We start from the raw sequence: 19,285 nt of genomic DNA on the forward strand, positions 1-19,285 counted from the left end.
GAAACACTTTGACATTATAATTTCGGTATGTAGCTACGGACACAAAATTCAAACTCCAGATCCATTGCCATTTACAACGTTTCTCTGTTAGCGTACAGATAAAAGCGGTAAACAGTACTGAACTGAGGACTACCAATATTTAATCTCCAACGTACAGTGCAAAACGTGAAGAAAAACTCAGAAACTAGTCGAGCTCAGATTATTACTCCGCATCCTTCTCGCTTCCTTAGTTAAGAACACTTGAAGGATTGTAAATCCAAGTATTTGCCATTTTTCGACTCAATGTAGACAAAAATAGTACATTTTCACCTGTTGTTATTTAGTTTCTCATGGTAGATAGAGGTAAGGTGTATTAGATTAATTAGTATCTGAGATCCTTACGCAGCAGTAGGTAGAACGACGTATTTTGTGTCTACTTTAGCCGAAAAATGGAAAATACGTAAATATATTCGTGAAACACTAATAATATGTAGCGCATTTGAAGTGAAATATGTATGAAACGGAGACACTTCATTTTACGTCGTTTCCTAGTCACATCATCGAAGAAAACTGTTTCGGTTAACTTAGGTTGAATCGGTTTTCGAATGATTGTGAAGTCTAACGTGTATCGACTCTGGACTACACATATCATAGAGGTTCACCTGGCATTACGTCAACTTTAATCCACATTTGAAACGATTTGGGTTTGATGAATTATGCAGGTGACCGCAACTGGTATAGTAAATTTTTCACGTAGAGATCATCGAATCTACTAATATGGTTACATTACATTTATTTAGTCTTCAAAAGAATATTAAAATTAGAGGGTAATTTTTTGCACCGTGTACAAACAGTAAGGTATGATCGATAGGATACGGAACAAAAAGGGTCTTATGAACTTATGTCCGGAAATGCATGGTTTCCACGCTAGCGACCATTTATTCGATCTTACACTGTTGCAGAGACTGTGGTCTAAGACGCGCTGTACCATGCAGTCACAGTTACAATATGTGCTGAAAATGGTTTCCATGTGTTTCAACGCATGCGTGTACGCTTCGTAGCATGTTCTGTCTCACACGTTCACAAAGGCCAGGCTGCACCCGAACAGTGTCAAAGGCAGCATGAATATGCTGTTTCATTGTCTCCACACTTGGAATGGGCTCAGCATACACGTTACTTTTCAGATGGCCCCATAACCAGAAATCGCACGGATTGAGATCCGGTGAACGAGCAGGCCCTCCTCCGATCCATCGACCAGCGAACACACGACTGAGATGCGTTCGGACGTTAATGGCGGAGTGGGCTGGAGCACCATCATGTAGCAGCCACAGACCCCTACGAATCATCAATGGCACTTCTTCCAGCAGGGGAGGCAAAGTCACCCGCAAGAAACGCCCATACTTTCGGCCTGTTACGCGACGTGGAAGTAAGACTGCCCACAAAATACGGTCGCCAATTATCATGGACCACGCATTCCGGCTGCGCCGATGCTGATGATTCGCTGTCACCGTATTGTGGGGGTTCTGCATACTATCCCACAGATGACTTTTATGAACGTAAAACTGGCCTCATCGGTGAATAGGATGGATGACACAAATCCGGAAGTCGCGCTGGCCTGATGAAGAAACCAGTGACAAAACTGCTCCCGATGTGGAAAGTCTGTCGTTCGTAAGCGCTGCACATGGTGTAAGTGATCAGGGAGGCAACAATTGTCATGGAGAATGCACCACACGGTCATCTGGGTTACCCCGTAATGGCGAGCCAACTACCTGGTACTGACAGGGCGGTCGCTTTCCACAACGCTAATCACATTTTCCTCCAAGTCTTTCGTCCGAACATTTCGGGAACGCTCTTCATCATTTTCTGCTTCCTGAAACGACCCTGTCTCAGACAAATGGCGAAAAACTGTTGCAAACATCGAATGCTGTAGTGTTGTCGGCGGGGATAGGTCTCCTCATACAACCTTGCTGTCCACTGCCTGTTGCCATTTGCCGTTCCGTATGTGAACACCATGTCGGTAAGCTCTCGATTCGAATACGGAACCATTGTGTACAACGCTGTATCACATCCACTGTAAAGTGAGTCAGCAAGAGAGGTGAATCAGACACATTACCAATGACAGAAAACGGCGCTAGGGCATGACGTATGAGGAACAGTACCACACTGTAGGAGGAAACCATACCTACTGTAACTATGGCAGCATGGAACAGCGCGTAATAGACCGCAGTCTCTGTAGCAAAGTATGATTGAATAAAGGGTCTCTAGCACGAATCCATGCATTTTCGGACATAGGTGCATTAGAACTTTTTTTTCAGTATCCTCTCATCGATCAATCCCTAGAGTTTATACACGGTGGAAAAAATCACCCTGTACATTGAAATTATCGGTAATATATGTAAAGAGAACTGCACTGACTAATGACTACGAAATATATATCAGTTCCAACAACGCTGTTTTTTTACATTTGGGACGCTTTAATCAAACGCTTAACGAAACTGTAAGGAGTTTAGGTGAAAATCATTCGCCATTTGCAGTTCTAAATTGATAGAAATGAAGAAATTACAGCTGTAGTGTACCCGATTGCTGTCAGTACTGCACTCGAACTGAAAACGGGATACTGCTTCCGCTTAGCATGTTATGATGACTATTAATTGTGATCTGGGCATCTTTGTATTCAACTAAAGCACCAGCGGTTAAATTTGTGCCCCCTGGAATTACACGTGAAATTAGTTATAGGAAGGCCGAATGGAAGTCTTATGTTTGCTGAGAGAAACCTGGTAAGCGAAGGAGATCGCATCTCAAGAATCTCACACGATGTTGTGGATACTGCCCCTTTGTTTACAGGCATCTTATTTAGTAAGTTAGCCCGCAAAAAAAGATCGAATGAATTCATAGACGTGGCGCTTTGCGTGTAATCCGAAGAACGCAGGGATCTGAAATGCATTAAAAGAAAGTCGTTCATTTCCTCATGAACAGTTGGGGGAAAAAAAATGTATTACTGTGTCATAAGTATAAATGTGTACTGCCTCTATCATGTACACATACGGACCGTTAGTTCAAGGTTGGATAGATTAAATCGCGTATGGAGGCATAAAGCAGTCCGTACACAAATCGGAACAGTGACGGTCCGTAGGTGGATCGAAATGAATTAACAATTTGGTCTTCGATTTTCAGTCTATTAAAGTATTCGACGAAACATAAATATTTGATTATGGTATAGTTTGGCACATTTTCCGCTGACAGAAACGTAATTAGACGCATCAGGAGAAACACAATTTTTGATCGCGTTGCTCAAAATACCGGTCAGTGCTGCCCGCTGAGCATGAATAAGATTTCGAAAATCCGCTTAGAACTGCAGATGCTTGATTCCAACGCAAAAGGCACGGTTCTTGCAGGACGTCCAATGAGGATTGCGTTCCGAGGCATAATGATTTGAGTGAATACGCTGATGGCAGAATCAGCTACAGTCAACTTGTAGGCTTGGGTAAATCCAGAGCTGCTGCTTAACTGTCTTTGGAGAGTCCGTATGGGGAGGTGTTTTCCGAGAATGTTCCACTATGGCGTTTGCTTTTTCTTCACAGCTAGTTTCTGTGCACCATAAAAGTGTCATTTTCTCTTTTGCCGTTCTGTTTCACAGCATGTTCTCTATACAGAACCTGCCCAATGAAAGCAACGTTCTTCTATAACGGTGAGTGCTTTTAGTTGGAATGATAAATTTTTCTGTCGTTTTTAAATACATTACTATCCTAATCTTCACTGACAGTTCGCCTGCAACCTTTACTTTCCTTCTTCTACTTTTTTACATCTATTTTTTCGTAATAGTAGTATCTTTTCTGCTTACTTTTTCTGTAAGTCTTTTCTTCGCCAGAATTCTACGAACCGGACGGATCCGATTTTATTGCTCTTTCTGTTTGTATGCTTAGTGTGTTACCAGGAAGAATTTTGAAAGCTAAGGAAGTTGTGTTGCACCATAGGGAAATAATGTAACACGTGGAAGAAACAAATCCAACACTGCTTTTATCTTGTGCAGGTTATGGTGTCTCTAGAACTATCATTCTAGGATTTTATTACAATCTGATGGACATTGATCGTTTCGCGTATCTTGAGTCCCTTGTTTGAAACTTGTTATGTAGAAATAAACATATTTCTATAGATTCATTCCGCTGTTTATCTTTTGCTCTTTCCATACTTTTTACTTTGGGAAGATGGATTATTAACATCGAATTACTGCCACGCTTAAAGCACTGTCGGGAGACTGCGTTGGTATAGCAACTTAAATTTTCAAACGAATGCCTCTTCTAATATCGTTTCCACGGTACTCATCTGCTGATTTGTGAGCCTCCATCATTGTTGTTCCGTCATTATTACCTTGACAGAAATACAGACGTACCCAGACATGTCGTAGTGATCATCCGCATGCTGTCGTTTTTCAGTTTCTTCTCCTGAAACGATAGCACGAAATTTTTCGTTTGCTTGCTAATTTTTTAATCCCAAATAATTCTTTTGTTATTGTCTTCTTTTCATATTTTTGTGAGTGATGGTACCGTAACGCTTTCAAACTGGTTTACACCGATGTGAGAATCTGTTCTCAACAGAAATGTTTCCTGTCGGTTCGGTTTTAAAAATTTGGTTTACTGACTGTTCTATAACAAATAGGAGGAATAGTTTAAGATACAAAATTAAAGGACAAGTAACTGTGTCTTCCAGTTCCTCCTGAAGTTATGTCTTCTTTATCAATTTTGTATCAAAGCTGAGAAACATTATTCAAGTAGGATCCTCATGCCGGGCTCGGAACTATGAATAATTTGTGTGCGTCTGACACGCTGGGTTGTCTGAGTCCGTTTCATGGGCAAGTCGGAGCTTCGTTCTACCAGTGTCTCCCTCAATTTACCCCACCAAGAGGTTGATATTCTGGTCTGGTGGAAAAATACGGTGGTGATTCAAAAAGTCACCAATAAATTCTCTCGGGAACAAACGTCATTTCGCAAGCAGCTAAACTGGTATTGTATGGTACAGCACGGCTACTGACCACATTTCAAAATATTCACCATGCTTTTATTACACACAACTTACTCAGCCTCCAACTGATGATACGTTGAATAATTGCATGTGAATTGTTGCGGGATTCCTGGTGGAAGGTACTGGATTGTCCTCCATTAAAGCCCCTGTTCGGAACCCAGTGATTCCTATCTCTTCCTACCATTCGAGAGACATTTGTGTGGGAAGTGATTCAGGACTGTTAGAGTCGATTGATACACCACACTGATATGAATGCACCTTTTTGTAACGGCATCTTGCTTAGTATGCTGATGAGGTGTTTGGATGAATATGGTGATACGCCTTGACAGACGATAAGTATCTGTCGGACCAGGTCTATCACCTAGACGCTGCTCAACGGCAAACGTCTTGACCAAGTGAGTTAGAGTGGTGTGGCTCAAAGTCCACTGCCTCATTCCTACTTTCCCAACTTCATAGAGGCTCCTCATTCGAAATTAAGATGGAGTAGTGCTGTAATACAGGTTGATCGACTAAGCTGTTAACCTTAACTATTTCGACCACCGTTAAAGTCACAGAAACAAGGTTTTCGATCTTTAATTATATGCAGAAGTCGTATTTTTCCATATGGTCAATACTGATAACGTTTTTTATGCAAGGACAGTGAAACAATTACGTTTTTGTTTAAACTGAAGTGTACAGTTTCTCTGGTGGCACTTCTAAAGCCTTGTAAATAGAACAGGGATGACAGGACACTTGTAAATTATTGTGACGAAACTGTTTTGCTGAAAGAGTGGTAAGGGGGCTGCAGGGTCATAAATATCAAGAACAAGGCTGCTAGCACACATAGATTTCACTGGCGCTGGCGTTTAAACATCTAGCGATGGAGCACAAATTATACTATACTGTCAGTCATGGTCTCCATATTTAACATATCACACGCCTTTTTTTGGAAAAAAATGGTTGATAACAGTGACAAGTGTCGTAGCAGAACACTACAGGTTTTACCTACACTTAAGTGGTATTAAGGACAGTATTTAGTTCCATCAGAAAATGTTGATTAAGCGTATCAGTAGATCAATAATTTATGAGGATAGACAATGCAGAGACATCATTTATCGAGGGACAGTCCCTGTGCTATTGTGGCTATCATAACTGGCCAATTTAATTGCTGACGTCCATCTAACGTTTTCTTGCGGAGGGGAAAATTCTGATTATAAGGTTCACTAACAAGGGAACCTCCCCAACGCACCTCCCTCAGATTTAGTTATAAGTTGACACAGTGGATAGGCCTCGAAAAACTGAACACAGATCACTCGAGAAAACAGGAAGAAGTTGTGTGGAACTATGAAAAAAATAAGCAAAATATACAAACTAAGTAGTCCACGCGCAACACAGGCAACATCAAGGATAGCCTGAGCGATGGAGCGCCGTGGTCCCGTGGTTAGCGTGAGCAGCTGCGGAACGAGAGGTCCTTGGTTTAAGTCTTCCCTCGAGTGATAAGTTTAATTTTTTATTTTCAGATAATTATTTTGCGAAGCTGCACAGGTACACAGAGCAGTATTGTTTACGTGATCGTGTGTCAATTATCTAAGTTGAGGCACTCACACATAATCAACTTCGCTCTCCAAAATTCCAGGACATGTTCAGATTTGCTTGGACATATGCAGGATTTGACGGTCTACACACGGAAAAATTTGAAAAGGTTAAAAACATATGTTTTGACAGAGCACAGGGAAAACTGTGCGACTGTGAAACTGTTGGATTCAGTTGTTGCAGTTTATGTGAGACACTCTTATGTTTTCATAACTTTTTTGGGAGTGATTATCATATCCACAAGAAAACCTAAATCGGGCAAGGTAGAAGACTCTTTTTACCCATTCGCCAAGTGTACAAGTTAGGTGGGTCGACAGCATATTCCTGTCATGTGACGCACATAACGTCACCACTGTCGTATAGAATATATCTTACGTGTTTTCCTGTGGAGTAATCGGTTGACCTATGACCTTGCGATCAAATATTTTCGGTTCCCATTGGAGAGACACGTCCTTTCGTCTACTAATTGCACGGTTTTGCGGTGCGGTCGCAAAACACAGACACTAAACATATTACAGTGAACAGAGACGTCAATGAACGAACGGACAAATCACAAGTTTGCGAAAATAAAGAAAGTAAACTTTTCACTCGAGGGAAGACTGGAACCAAGGACCTCTCGTTCCGCAGCTGCTCAAGCTAACCACGGGACCACGGCGCTCCTGAGCTCATACTGTCCTTGATGTTGCCTATCTTGCGCATGGACTACTCAGTTTGTATATTTTGCTTATTTTTTCATAGTTGCACACAACTTGTTTCTGTTTTCTCGATTGATCCGTGTTTAGTTTTTCAAGACCTATCCACTGTGCCAACTTATAACTAAATCTGAAGGGGGTGCCATGGGGATGTTCCCTTGTAAGCATTGTGCAGCAACGGAGACAGTGCTAGAATAAATAGGCAGCAATAACGGCTCTCGAGCGCCTAAAGTAGCATCAAATGAAAAGATATGCAACAAATTTAGAACCAACAAAATTTGTTTATTTCATACTCTAAAACCTTTTTTATACCTTCAGTAGTTCTAAAATTTGTGGATACTGAAAGCTTTGGAGACTGAGTCAGTATAACAGTTACCAGCATAACCCCCTGTGCAATGACGTTCTTCCACGAGAGAGCATGTTAAAAATGGTTCAAATGGCTCTGAGCACTATGGGACTTAACTTCTGAGGTGATCAGTCCCCTAGAACTTAGAACTACTTAAACCTAACTAACCTAGGGACATCACACACATCCATGTCCGAGGCAGGATTCGAACCTGCGGCCGTAGCGGTCGCGTGGTTCCGGACTGTAGCGCCTAGAACCGCTCGGCCACTCCGGCCGGCAGAGCGTGTTAGCTGACCTGTAGAATCATCAAAGCAGGTTCTCTTCTCACAGTTCAGTAGTAGAGGTGTGCGCTCTCACACACCCTTCGGATGGGCTCGAGAGGCAACAAAATTTGTTTATTTACTTTACGGAAACCTTGTGAACACTGGTGAAATTTGTGGAGGTTAACAGCTCAGGAGACGCAGCAGGTATAATGGCGACCAGCGTAACTGCCTGTGCAATGAAGTTCCTCCACGAGAGAACGCGTTAGCCGACCCTTAGAACCACCACTGTGGCTTTGCTTCTGGCAGTCAAGTAGCCGCGTAGATAAGGGCGCGCGCACTCACACACGTGCCGGAACGGGCCCAGCGAGCACGGGGCGGTGGTGGCGGGCGACATTCCGAGCTCGCAGCCACCAACGTGTCCTGCGCTGGGTTCTAGGCTTCGCGGGCTACGGATACTTCCCTCCCCCCCAAAGCGCGGCCGCGGGCGAGCGCGCCGCCGCCCCCACCCCCGCCGCCGCCCCCGCGCAGCCCGCCGCGGCGCCGGCCTTCTACGACTACTCGGCGGCGGCGGCGGCGGCGGCCGCGGCGCAGCACCACCACCACCAGCAGCACCACCACCACCAGCACCACCACCAGCAGGTGGCGCAGCACCAGCCGCAGCAGGCGCCGCACGGCCGCGAGCTGCCGGCCGGCGTGCAGCACCGCGCCGCCACACGTAAGCACAGTAGTGGGGCCCCACAAGTCCCAGTGCGAGTGCTCGCTCCCGGCCCAGACCGCCTGCGCGCGCGCTGCCTCGCAGGTACGTGGCACGCCTCCCGGTCTCTCCTCGCGCTCTCTGCGTCTGTCTTCGGCACTCTCTTCTACCTCCGAACCCCACTCGTGGTTGTCGCTTTGTAGTTTGTCCGATGCCGACTCCCTTAGGATTCTCGTTGTCTCACATCCTCGCCGAGCAGGTTGCCATCGTCGTTTCCGAGGACAGACCTCTGTCACTTACAGTCTGGAAACAGCGTCGCTAGATTTCTCCTTGCAGCTCAGTGCGCCAGTCTGGAAGTAAGTCTGAGTACGTCTCGCTGATACACAGGTAATATGTAACCCATATATCTATACGTACAATTAACTTTTATTCTTAGCACCCTTGCAACACTTAAATCTCTGCTACTACGCTTTTCTGGTAGAATGTAGAGCCCTTTATTTACACGGCGAAGCCACAATAGCGACTTTCTTGCCCTCCCACGTACTTTTCGACCGGTCAGCTTCTCTTTGCTGGCTCACCTTCCCACAGGAGAGCACTGGGTGACTGGGAATTGACAGGCACGTGGTCCTACCACAAGTCTAAGGGGACGTGGTAGCTAGCTATGTCACAAAGTAGCACTGGGTTTGGCGTGAGATAAAGAAGCTTATTTTGCCTGTACACTCTAAAAGTTCCACAAGTGCAAAAGTGGGCACAGGGAAGGGAGCAGTCCTTGTCAATAGGTTTCGAGCATGTGTCCGAAACATTAGGCCATTTAGGACAAAGGGCAATAGCAGGGGCAGTGTGCCACGTGACGATCCAAACTGTAGCATCATTATACAACATCTGTGCGTAGAACAAATTTAGCGTTGGTTTTCGTATGGTTTAAGTACGCTGAATATACCGGGTGATCAAAAAGTCACTATAGATTTGAAAACTGAATAAATCACGGAATAATGTAGATAGAGAGGTACAAATTGACACACATGCTTGGAATGACATTGGGTTTTATTAGAACCAAAAAAATACAAACGTTCAAAAAATGTCTGACAGATGACGCTTCATCTGATCAGAATAGCAATAATTAAGCATAACATAGTAAGACAAAGCAAAGATGATGTTCTTTGCAGGAAATGCTCAATATGTCCACCATCATTCGCCAACAATAGCTGTAGTCGAGGAATAATGTTGTGAACAGCACTGTAAAGCATGTCTGGAGTTATGGTGAGGCATTGGCGTCGGATGTTGTCTTTGAGCATCACTAGAGATGTCGGTCGGTATCGATACACTTGCGACTTCAGGTAACCCCAAAGCCAATAATCGCACGGACTGAGGTCTGGGGACCTGGGAGGCCAAGCATGACGAAAGTGGCGGCTGAGCACACGATCACGACCAAACGACGAGCGCAAGAGATCTTTCACGCGTCTAGCAATATGGGGTGGAGTGCCATCCTGCATAAACATCGTACGTTCCAGCAGGTGTTTATCAGCCAGGCTGGGGATGATGCGATTCTGTAACATATCGGCGTACCTCTCACCCATAAGGATAACAGTTTTGCTGTCCAGCGCCATCTGTTGGACATTTTGTGAACGTTTTTTTTGGTTCTAATAAAACCCCATGTCATTCCAAGCATGTATGTCAATTTTTACCTCTCTATCTACATTATTCCGTGGTTTATTAAGTTTTCAAATTTATACTGACTTTTTGATCACCTTGTACTTAGCTGTAGTGTTATTTGTGGGTAGCATAAATCAGCAATAGTTTTCCGGGTTTATGTTTTGTACTGGGAGGGTCGGAAACGTAAGCAGTGGTCCAGCTTGGCTCGTACCACACCATTGTCAATTGTCAGGTTAGGCAGCAGCTTGGCCATGAGGCGTGAGATAAAGAGAGCGTGCTTGTCATACTGCTAAGTATTCCCTGTTTGTGTCTATGCAGAATGAATTATGCAGCCGCCTTCTTATTTTCACACCAGTGCAGCACTTATTGTCTTCTGCAAGCTGAGCAAAATTTAATCACCCCTCTCGCATCCACCATATCTGAGTGAAGACCACACATATCGACAGTCCATTTGTAGAACCGCAATAACTTTTCTTTTTACGTAGAAAGACAATTTCTGAAACATTTAATGAATGGCCCAAGGTACCAGGTTAAGGTTTCAGGCGTGTGATAACATGTTGCACTTACCCCTTACCCAATATCAATAACGTGCTTCTGTGCAGTGGTGCTTAGCTCAGAAGTAGCCGATTCGAATCCTGGTGGTCGCAGAAATTTTTATGGATTGTATTTGATTGACAAGGGAAGAAGAGGTAGTAGCGTACAGCTACTGGAGACCAGGTATTGCATCCGTGTACTGGATTAAGTTCCAAAGCTCTCCACAGTCTCTCATGGAGTGAGTTTATGAGCTATGGGAATGTAAGCTGGGCGGTTCACTTATTGGTCTTCCAGAGGAGTAAATTGTGTACAAGCACCAGTTTCACCCCCCTCTCAGCCTTACAATACAAACATAATACTGCACTGTACAAGGTTACAGATCAGAATCCAATAACAGCAAGCCACTTCCACGAACCACTTTCCGGGAAAAGCAATACATGATTCCTGCATCTTACTCAAAAACCATTTTCTGAGTTTAGGACTGCCTCTGTTAATGAGTAAACTGATAATATGTAATGGGAATGTAACTACTGTATAACTGATTTCTATAGCTGAGGTTATCACCACATGGTAGGTCGACCCAGATGTAACCAGTCTGGACTGTGGTGGCCAGTAAAGGGAGGACAATTGGTTGGTTATGGTTCCTTGTTACCACACTTCATGCTGACGTATTCATTTAGGTCACAAACCTCTGCACAACAGACCATGGGGAAAGATCGTGTGACACCGTTACTGATGCCAAGTCTATTAAAAGAAAAATTATGCCTTGGTGTTGGATCAAGTGGAGTAACGAATACACCACAACCAGGTTTCACCCTCTCCTCTTTCGCTGTCATGGTCGTTGACAAACTGGTTTGCATTCAGCAGAGTCAACCAGAAACACACTTTCAGGAATGGTGAATGCCAGTGTGCACTAAGTTAGGAATCCTTCGTCATGAACCCCGTGAAGCAGTCCACTATTATCTCTCAATGTACTGTATGACGACGTGCTACTTAGATAAGCTCATAACACCTATGGAAAAGTATTGTCTTCTATGATATTACAAATGAACCTTTGCTTGTTATTCACCTGTTTTCAGCTGTTGTTTCATAAGAGCTACAGTGTATTAGTAACCGCTCCAGTGTGCTGCTTTCATCTATATTAACTAAGACTACATTTATCCCTAGTGAAGAAGTATCATTTTCGGATATGTTAGTTCTTGTGAGTCTAATGGATAGGCTGAGAGACAAAACGAACAACCACACAATTAACTAAATATGCAAAATGCATGTGATGATGTATAATCACAAGAGATCTTTTTATCTCAATAAAGGACTGCAAATTATATTACATAACATTTGCAACTACTTTAATTTACTCCTATGATGTAAAGATTTATGGAAAAATTCATTTTAAGAGCTAGGAACCTGACACAATGGTTTTTTGCTGTTTGAATATTAATGAGGTCCATGTACGCGAAAATAAAAACATGCAATAAACATATATTTCCTCTCCCTTCTAAAATGGTTCTCATTTTGATATCTTGAGTTCATTATGAAACGCTTAGGACCTATACATTTATTTGGACAACCAACAGATAAATTGTCGCTTTTTTGTTATGTTTTAACTTCCTCTCTTCTCTAAGAATGCCTCATTCAACGTTCAGCCATTCTGTTTTATTTCTAACAAATATCAGAACTAAATTCCCTTCCGCAGGTGACTTAGAAGTTAAGCCTACACCAGTCATACTGCACATTAGGGACATCGCCATGGAAACTAATACACCATTCTTGTATCTGTTATTTGTAAAGACGCAAAGCCACTCATTTAGACATAATTGTTGTACATTCACGGTATGTAAACCTGTGAGTAGTGTAAAATTCATTCTGATGTTATAAGCGTGTTAACTTCAAGTAAAATTGAAACCACTGATGATGGCAGCTTGATCTCAAAACGCATACTAAGGGCGTCATTGGCATAAAACCTGATGAATGGAAAAGAAATACCATTTCTTATCGAAAACTTGTGTTCAGTTAAAGATCTCAATCTTGTAATTAGTTTAAAGGGTCACTTCACGTTATCTTTCGTTTGCAAGCAGCAAAGGATATAGCCAAGAGAATTAACTAATTATTTTTGGGTTAACCGTAGTATTGGAATAAGTTTATTGGTAATCTGGCAGGCAATCATTCTTCAAATGCAAGGTGGACATGCCGTCTCTCTTATTCAGGGTTTAGGAATTTACTTTGTAGGCCTTCTTTCCATTCGCTGAGAAAGATGTTTATAGGAAATATGCGAAACAACTCCTCGTTCTGCTCTACGAAGGACGAATACGTGGCCTTTTTTGCCATGTCTCGAACTTATAGGAATGTAAGTATTCGAGTGGTTAAGTAACAATGAAATGCATGCAACAATATTTTTATTCAAACCTCTCATATATACATTCATCTAAAATGACGTCAATCTGCATTCACATATGGCCCAACTTCTTGACATAAATCTCTGTGAACTCGTCTAGGTACTTTTGGTGTAAGCCACATTTCAGTTTTGAGTTTAATGCTTGCACAAACAGATTTACTTCTTCTAAAAATTTTGCTACGTTTTCAGTCTGTTGCATTTGTGTTTTGAGTGATTTCTTGTCTGATAAATCTTTGCTTGAATTCGTAGGGTGAGAGGTGGAAGTACATGTGAATGTACGGACGAAGGAATATGTGAATGCAGGTGGAGGCCACTTCACCTTCATCAGCAGTGGGTAGGCCTTGCACATAACTTGCGAAACTTCGATGTTTCATAGAAGCTTCAAGATGTTGAAACAAGATTTTTCCATAAAGGGCCATACTCAAAGGGATGAAGATTCTGCTCTATAGCTTACTCTCATAAAATGTTTTATGTACTGATAATTTTCTAAGTACACGTGACTTGGTGTATGCTGTCCTCACGTTCAGTCAGCTGATGCACAGCCAGGCAGCGTACAACCGTATTGTTCTGGGCGAGCGGCCACTGACAGGGGTGGTCCGCACACACTCAGAACACGTATGCAGCAACTGTCTTATAGGCTATACTACTTTTATTATGTAAACTGAAGGCGGAGGGGGAGAAAGGAAAGGGAAGGCACTATTGATGTCAGCTGCATCAGAACGCCGGCCGGAGTGACCGAGAGGTTCTAGGCGCTACAGTCTGGAACCGCGCGACCGCTGCGGTCGCAGGTTCGAATCCTGCCTCGGGCATGGATGTGTGTGATGTCCTTAGGTTAGTTAGGTTTAAGTAGTTCTAAGTTCTAGGTGACTGATGACCACAGGAGTTAAGTCCCATAGAGCTCAGAGCCATTTGAACCATTTTTTTGCATCAGAACTTTAAGCGGAATGAGTGGAGACGAGGGAAAATGTGTGGCAGACTGGGATTTGCTACTGGGATCTCCTGCTTACTGAGCTGCGCCATCCGCACACAGTGTTTATTGCAACTGCGCTATCTACCTTGGCACGCCTCTTGGTCGACCCACATCCCCACCAGGGACCACCTATACACAGTCTCTTTCCATGCCCTCCATTCTAGCTACTTTCAGCTTCCTGCAGGAGGTCAAACATAATTGTGTACCCCTGAAGGTAGTAGATTCATTGCCTGTCAAGGCAAATCACTTATATGATTGACACGGCGGGTAGATTACACTATTAGTGCCAGCCTGCGGGCGAGTTGACGGGCGACGTGGGTGCCCATAAGCCGTGGGGCAGGCTTAGGACAGGGAATGAAATCACATTGTGTGGCGGTTTTGAATCCATTGTTGTTTCATTTTTCTGATTCGTCAAAATAACTTTGCTCTGAGTAACCTTGCAGTAAAACTCTTGCACCTTTACCTGGTATATTATTGCCCATAAACCTGGTTTCGACACCTTGCAATTTTGGACCTTGGACCGTATGTGGGAAAGTATTCTCGTTACACGCAGTGTAAGGCAAATGTATGCATCATACTCTTTAAGCTTGCTTCTTGTGGGAGCAAAAGTTGAGTCATCAGTTACCCAAGTGGACAGCCCCCTCGCCCAACAGTGAAAGAGAAGTGAAAGGCAAGAGAGCGCTTTGGCGGTGAAAAGAATAGCTAAGAAGTGGTGGTTTGCCGGCAACCTGAGCGTGTGTGCGTGTGTGTGTGTGTGTTTGTGTGCGCGCCCCCTGCCGCTCCACAGCACCGCTGGCACCTGTCGCCTCGCGCTCCGCTGCTCTGGCGCTCACGTCTGCTCTTGTGTGCTTTCAGTGGACCTGACAAACGGCCAGCTGACACCCAACAACAACACACCGCTGCTCACTCAGGCTCTGTCAGGTAAGTCTGGGCTAACTCTTCAGAATGCGCTCCATAGCCAGGCTGTAGCCCAAATTTTAAGGACTACCCCATGCTGTATTTTAGCTGTACGGGCAGGAATAACTGGAAGGTATGCTAGTAGACAACAAAACTACAGCGCCTTGGGGGGGGGGGGGGGGAGGGGGGGGGGGGTGGAACCCCAGTGAAGTGAACTAGAGGTAGTTTAAGAAGAAATTATAGATATCTATTATAGTTATCATTTCAACAACTTGTTTAAAAAGTAGTCCATCTTAGTAGTCTAAGTAATTAGATATACATGTATGAGGGGCGTTCAATATGTCAATATATGATGCAATACTTTTTTCTCCTCAACCAGTTTCAGTTGAAAAAATGAGGAATTTTTTTTGGGACATCGTGGAATATTCCCGCTTCAGCCCCTGTAGTTTCATGAAATTCCGATAGGTGGAAGTACTATGCGTAGCCTTCGAAATGGCATCTGTAACGCAAGTGCGTTCCAAGCAGAGAGCTGTCATTGATATTCTTTTGGCCTAAAATCAGAGCACCGCAGATATTCATGGGTGCTTCCAGAATGTCTACGGAGACCTGGCAGTGAACAAAAGCACGATGAGTCTTTGGGCGAGTCGTCTGTCATCATCGCAAAAAAGGTCGCACAACCGTTTCCGATCTCCTGCGTCCCGGCCAGCCGCACACAGCTGTAACTCCTGCAATATTGGAAGAGGCGGACACACTAATTCGAGGTGATGGACGGATCACAACTGAAACCTCGCTACTCAACTGCACGTCCATGTTATCATTGCAGACACACCCATCCAACTATTGGGGTACTCAAAGGTGTGTGCCCGCTGAGTTCCTCGGCCCCTAACAGAAGACCATAAAGATCAACGTCGGACCGTCTGTGCGGAATTGCTTGAGCGTTACGAAGCTGATAGTGACAATTTTTTGTCGAACATCGGCACGGGCGATGAAACATGGGTTCATCACTTCGAAGCGGAAACAAAACGGCAATCGAGGGATTGGCGCCGCACCACTTCTCTTCCGAAGTATAAGTCCAAACCCGCACTCTGAGCCGGTGAAGTCAAGGCGATGGTCTTCTGGGACTTGAAGGAGTTATTCTGTTTGATGTCGGCTTCCATGGTGCAACGATGAAGTGTATTGTGCTACCCCCATAAAACTGAAGAAACGACTTCAGCATGTTTGTCGGCCCAAAAATACAAACAACGCAAGACCTCACACAAGTCTGCGTATCCGAGAGGAGTTCGCAAAACTTCATTGGACTGTTCTTCAGGCACCTGACAGCCTGAATCTCGCACCTTCCGACTTTCATCTTTTTGGTCCAGTGAAGAAAGCACTCCGTGGGAAGCAGTACAGGAACAATGGCTCAAATGGCTCTGAGCACTACGGGACTTAACATCTGTGGTCATCAGTCCTCTAGAACTTAGAACTACTTAAACCTAACTAACCTAAGGACATCACACACATCCATGCCCGAGGCAGGATTCGAACCTGCGACCGTAGCGGTACCGCGGTTCCAGACTGTAGCGCCTAGAACCGCTCCGCCACCCCGGCCGCCCGGCCGGCCCAGGGATGATGGAAGATTATTTGTGCAGCAAGACTTTGGCTGTGGCGTCGGCCACCAGAGTGGTACTATGCTGCCGTTCCAGTAAGGTGGCGTAAGGCCGTCGCATTGAACGGAGATTGGGTCGGGTTCTTTGGGGAAGGAGACCAGACAGCGAGGTCATCGGTCTCATCGGATTAGGGAAGGACGGGGAAGGAAGTCGGCCGTGCGCTTTCAAAGGAACCATCCCGGCATTTGCCTGGAGCGATTTAGGGAAATCACGGAAAACCTAAATCAGGATGGCCGGACGCGGGATTGAACCGTCGTCCTCCCGAGTCCAGTGTCTAACCACTGCGCCACCTCGCTCGGTTGAACAGAGATTATGTTAAAAGGTAGGGTTTTGTAGCCAAAAGAGTGGTGAATAATATGATGTACTGGAATCCTAGATAAAACCACCTGTTTCAGAAAAAAACGTGTTGCCTTAATGAGTGAAGGCCCCTAGTAGATGGATAGACGGAATGAAGTCAAATAAAACTAACTGTAGAGATGTGTAGGTTGTGTGCCAGAGCCAAGTTTCATTTTCATTCCTCCTCCCTCTCATTACTATCACAGCTACAAACACGGCAGTACACTGAACAGGCACCCATCACAGCTACGTACATCTATGAGTGGAGCTTCAGATATAGAAAAGAATGACACTAGCCATTTTTAGAGTTGGATAAAATGACGTAAGAGCTTCTCTAGAATGTGTTGGTGCTCTTAACTTTGACTATAGCTATTGGTAAACTGCTCATGGCGTTCATGTTAAACATTGGCATGAAAATATTATCGATTAGTTTGTGTGTGTGAGAGCGCCAGTGCACATGTGTTTGTCTTATTTAGAAACTCGTTTGTTAATGTAAGAAGCCGGCCGCTGTGGCCGAACGGTTCTAGGCGCTTCAGGCCGGAACCGCGCTGCTGCTCCGGTCGCAGGTTCGAATCCTGCCTCGGGCATGGATGTGTGTGATGTCCTTAGGTTAGTTAGGTTTAAGTAGTTCTAAGTGTAGGGGACTGATGACCTCAGATGTTAAGTCCCATAGCGCTCAGAGCCATTTGAACCATTTGGAAGGTGAAGCTTGGGCGATCCCAGCCACTCGTGCTGGCGAAACGTCAGAAAAACACACCCATGCCCGAGGGAGGACTCCAACCTCCGCCGGGACCAGCCGCACAGTCCAAGACTTCAGCGCCTGAGACCGCTCGGCTAATCCCTCGCGGCCGTGTAAATATAGAACAAGTATTTAGATTTGGGCGATTTGACTCCTGAAGGCATTTCCAGCGATTATGGCGCTCCGGGACGCATTATCTTCCAGTATTTAATTGTTCTCACCGTAGCCTATTATCCATATGACAAAACAGCCCTGACAGCTAAAGCGGACTTTATGCGGCTGGCTACACGCCTACCACTACCAAACATGTAACGCTATTTTGTGTACGTATTCATGGCAACGCCGCGATGTTACCAGAGCTCTGTAAACGCCTATTGTTTTCAGTTGCCTAGTTTCCGTTCTGGAGGCTACGTTTTCCGTTTCACAGATGAAATCCGACAACACCGCTGTTCGCTGTCCGGGCTCTCCTTTCGCCGTATGAAATACAGCGGTTAGCCCTTGGTGTACAAAGCTATTTCTGCGTGTCCAGGCTGTGATACATCACTTTGCGAACTCCGCCGAAAAACTTTCAGAGATGGCAGTATCCAACAAAACAAGGAAAAACTGTCTAGAAAATATGGACTCTAAAATGCATAACGTAACAGTTACGAACACTTCGATATTGCGAAACAAATCTCTTCTATGGCAATCTCTATGCTTTCCATAGTTTGGGAGGAGGGAGTATGGACCTAAACAAGAAAAAATATCGCCGGCCGTTGTGGCCGAGAGGTTCTAGGCACTTCAGTCCGGAACCGCGCTGCTACTACGGTCGCAGGTTCGAATCCTGCCTCGGGCATTGATGTGTGTGATGTCCTTAGGTTGGTTAGGTTTAAGTAGTTCTAAGTCTATGGGACTGATGACCTCACATGTTAAGTCCCAGTGCCCGAAGAAAAAATATCTAGTGAACAACAGCTCTTAAATGCGTACCTTAAGAGCTAGGAGCACTGGTTCAGTAGAAGAGATGTGTTTCAGTGTAGCGAAGGAGATCAAGTGCTCATAGCTGTTAAGGCATGCATTTTAGAATCCATGTTTACTGGACATTTTTTTCTTGTTTTCGTTCATGCTACCACCTCTGAAAGTTTGTCAGTAGAGTTATGGTTCGCCCTGTTTTTAGTGTTCTTGACGTAGCCTAGAGGCTAGTCTTCTGTATGCCAAGTTGGCTGTATCTGCCCAGAGTAATACATTCTTATTCATAAGTACCTCCAGTGTTTCAGAAGACGACTGCGTGAGAAATAAGAAACATACAGAAAAATGTCATATACCAGTGGACAGAGCATCTGTACAAGATTTGACTGATAATACGCGCCATGGCTTATTTGCAGACCAAACCACTAGGGTGTAGGGGTGTCAGAAGACGTAGACAAATCATCCGCTACATGTCACCAAGACATACAGACCCTGGAGGGACATACGAATAACGCTGCACTAATCTACACTACTGGCCATTAAAATTGCTACACCAAGAAGAAATGCAGATGATAAACGGGTATTAATTGGACAAATATATC

General features: G+C 44.4%; 1 protein-coding gene across 1 annotated transcript in view; it reads left to right on the forward strand.

The window, feature by feature from the left end:
* LOC126253606 (RNA-binding protein Musashi homolog Rbp6) overlaps positions 1–19,285 on the forward strand; it is a 1,376,810-nt gene that overhangs the window by 1,316,853 nt on the left and 40,672 nt on the right. The window contains exon 12 of the mRNA XM_049955272.1: positions 14,973–15,038. Coding sequence (XP_049811229.1) covers positions 14,973–15,038 — 66 coding nt within the window. The remainder of the gene's footprint in view (positions 1–14,972; positions 15,039–19,285) is intronic.

The sequence above is a fragment of the Schistocerca nitens genome, chromosome 1, assembly GCF_023898315.1.
Source record: "Schistocerca nitens isolate TAMUIC-IGC-003100 chromosome 1, iqSchNite1.1, whole genome shotgun sequence".
Lineage (NCBI taxonomy): Eukaryota > Metazoa > Arthropoda > Insecta > Orthoptera > Acrididae > Schistocerca > Schistocerca nitens.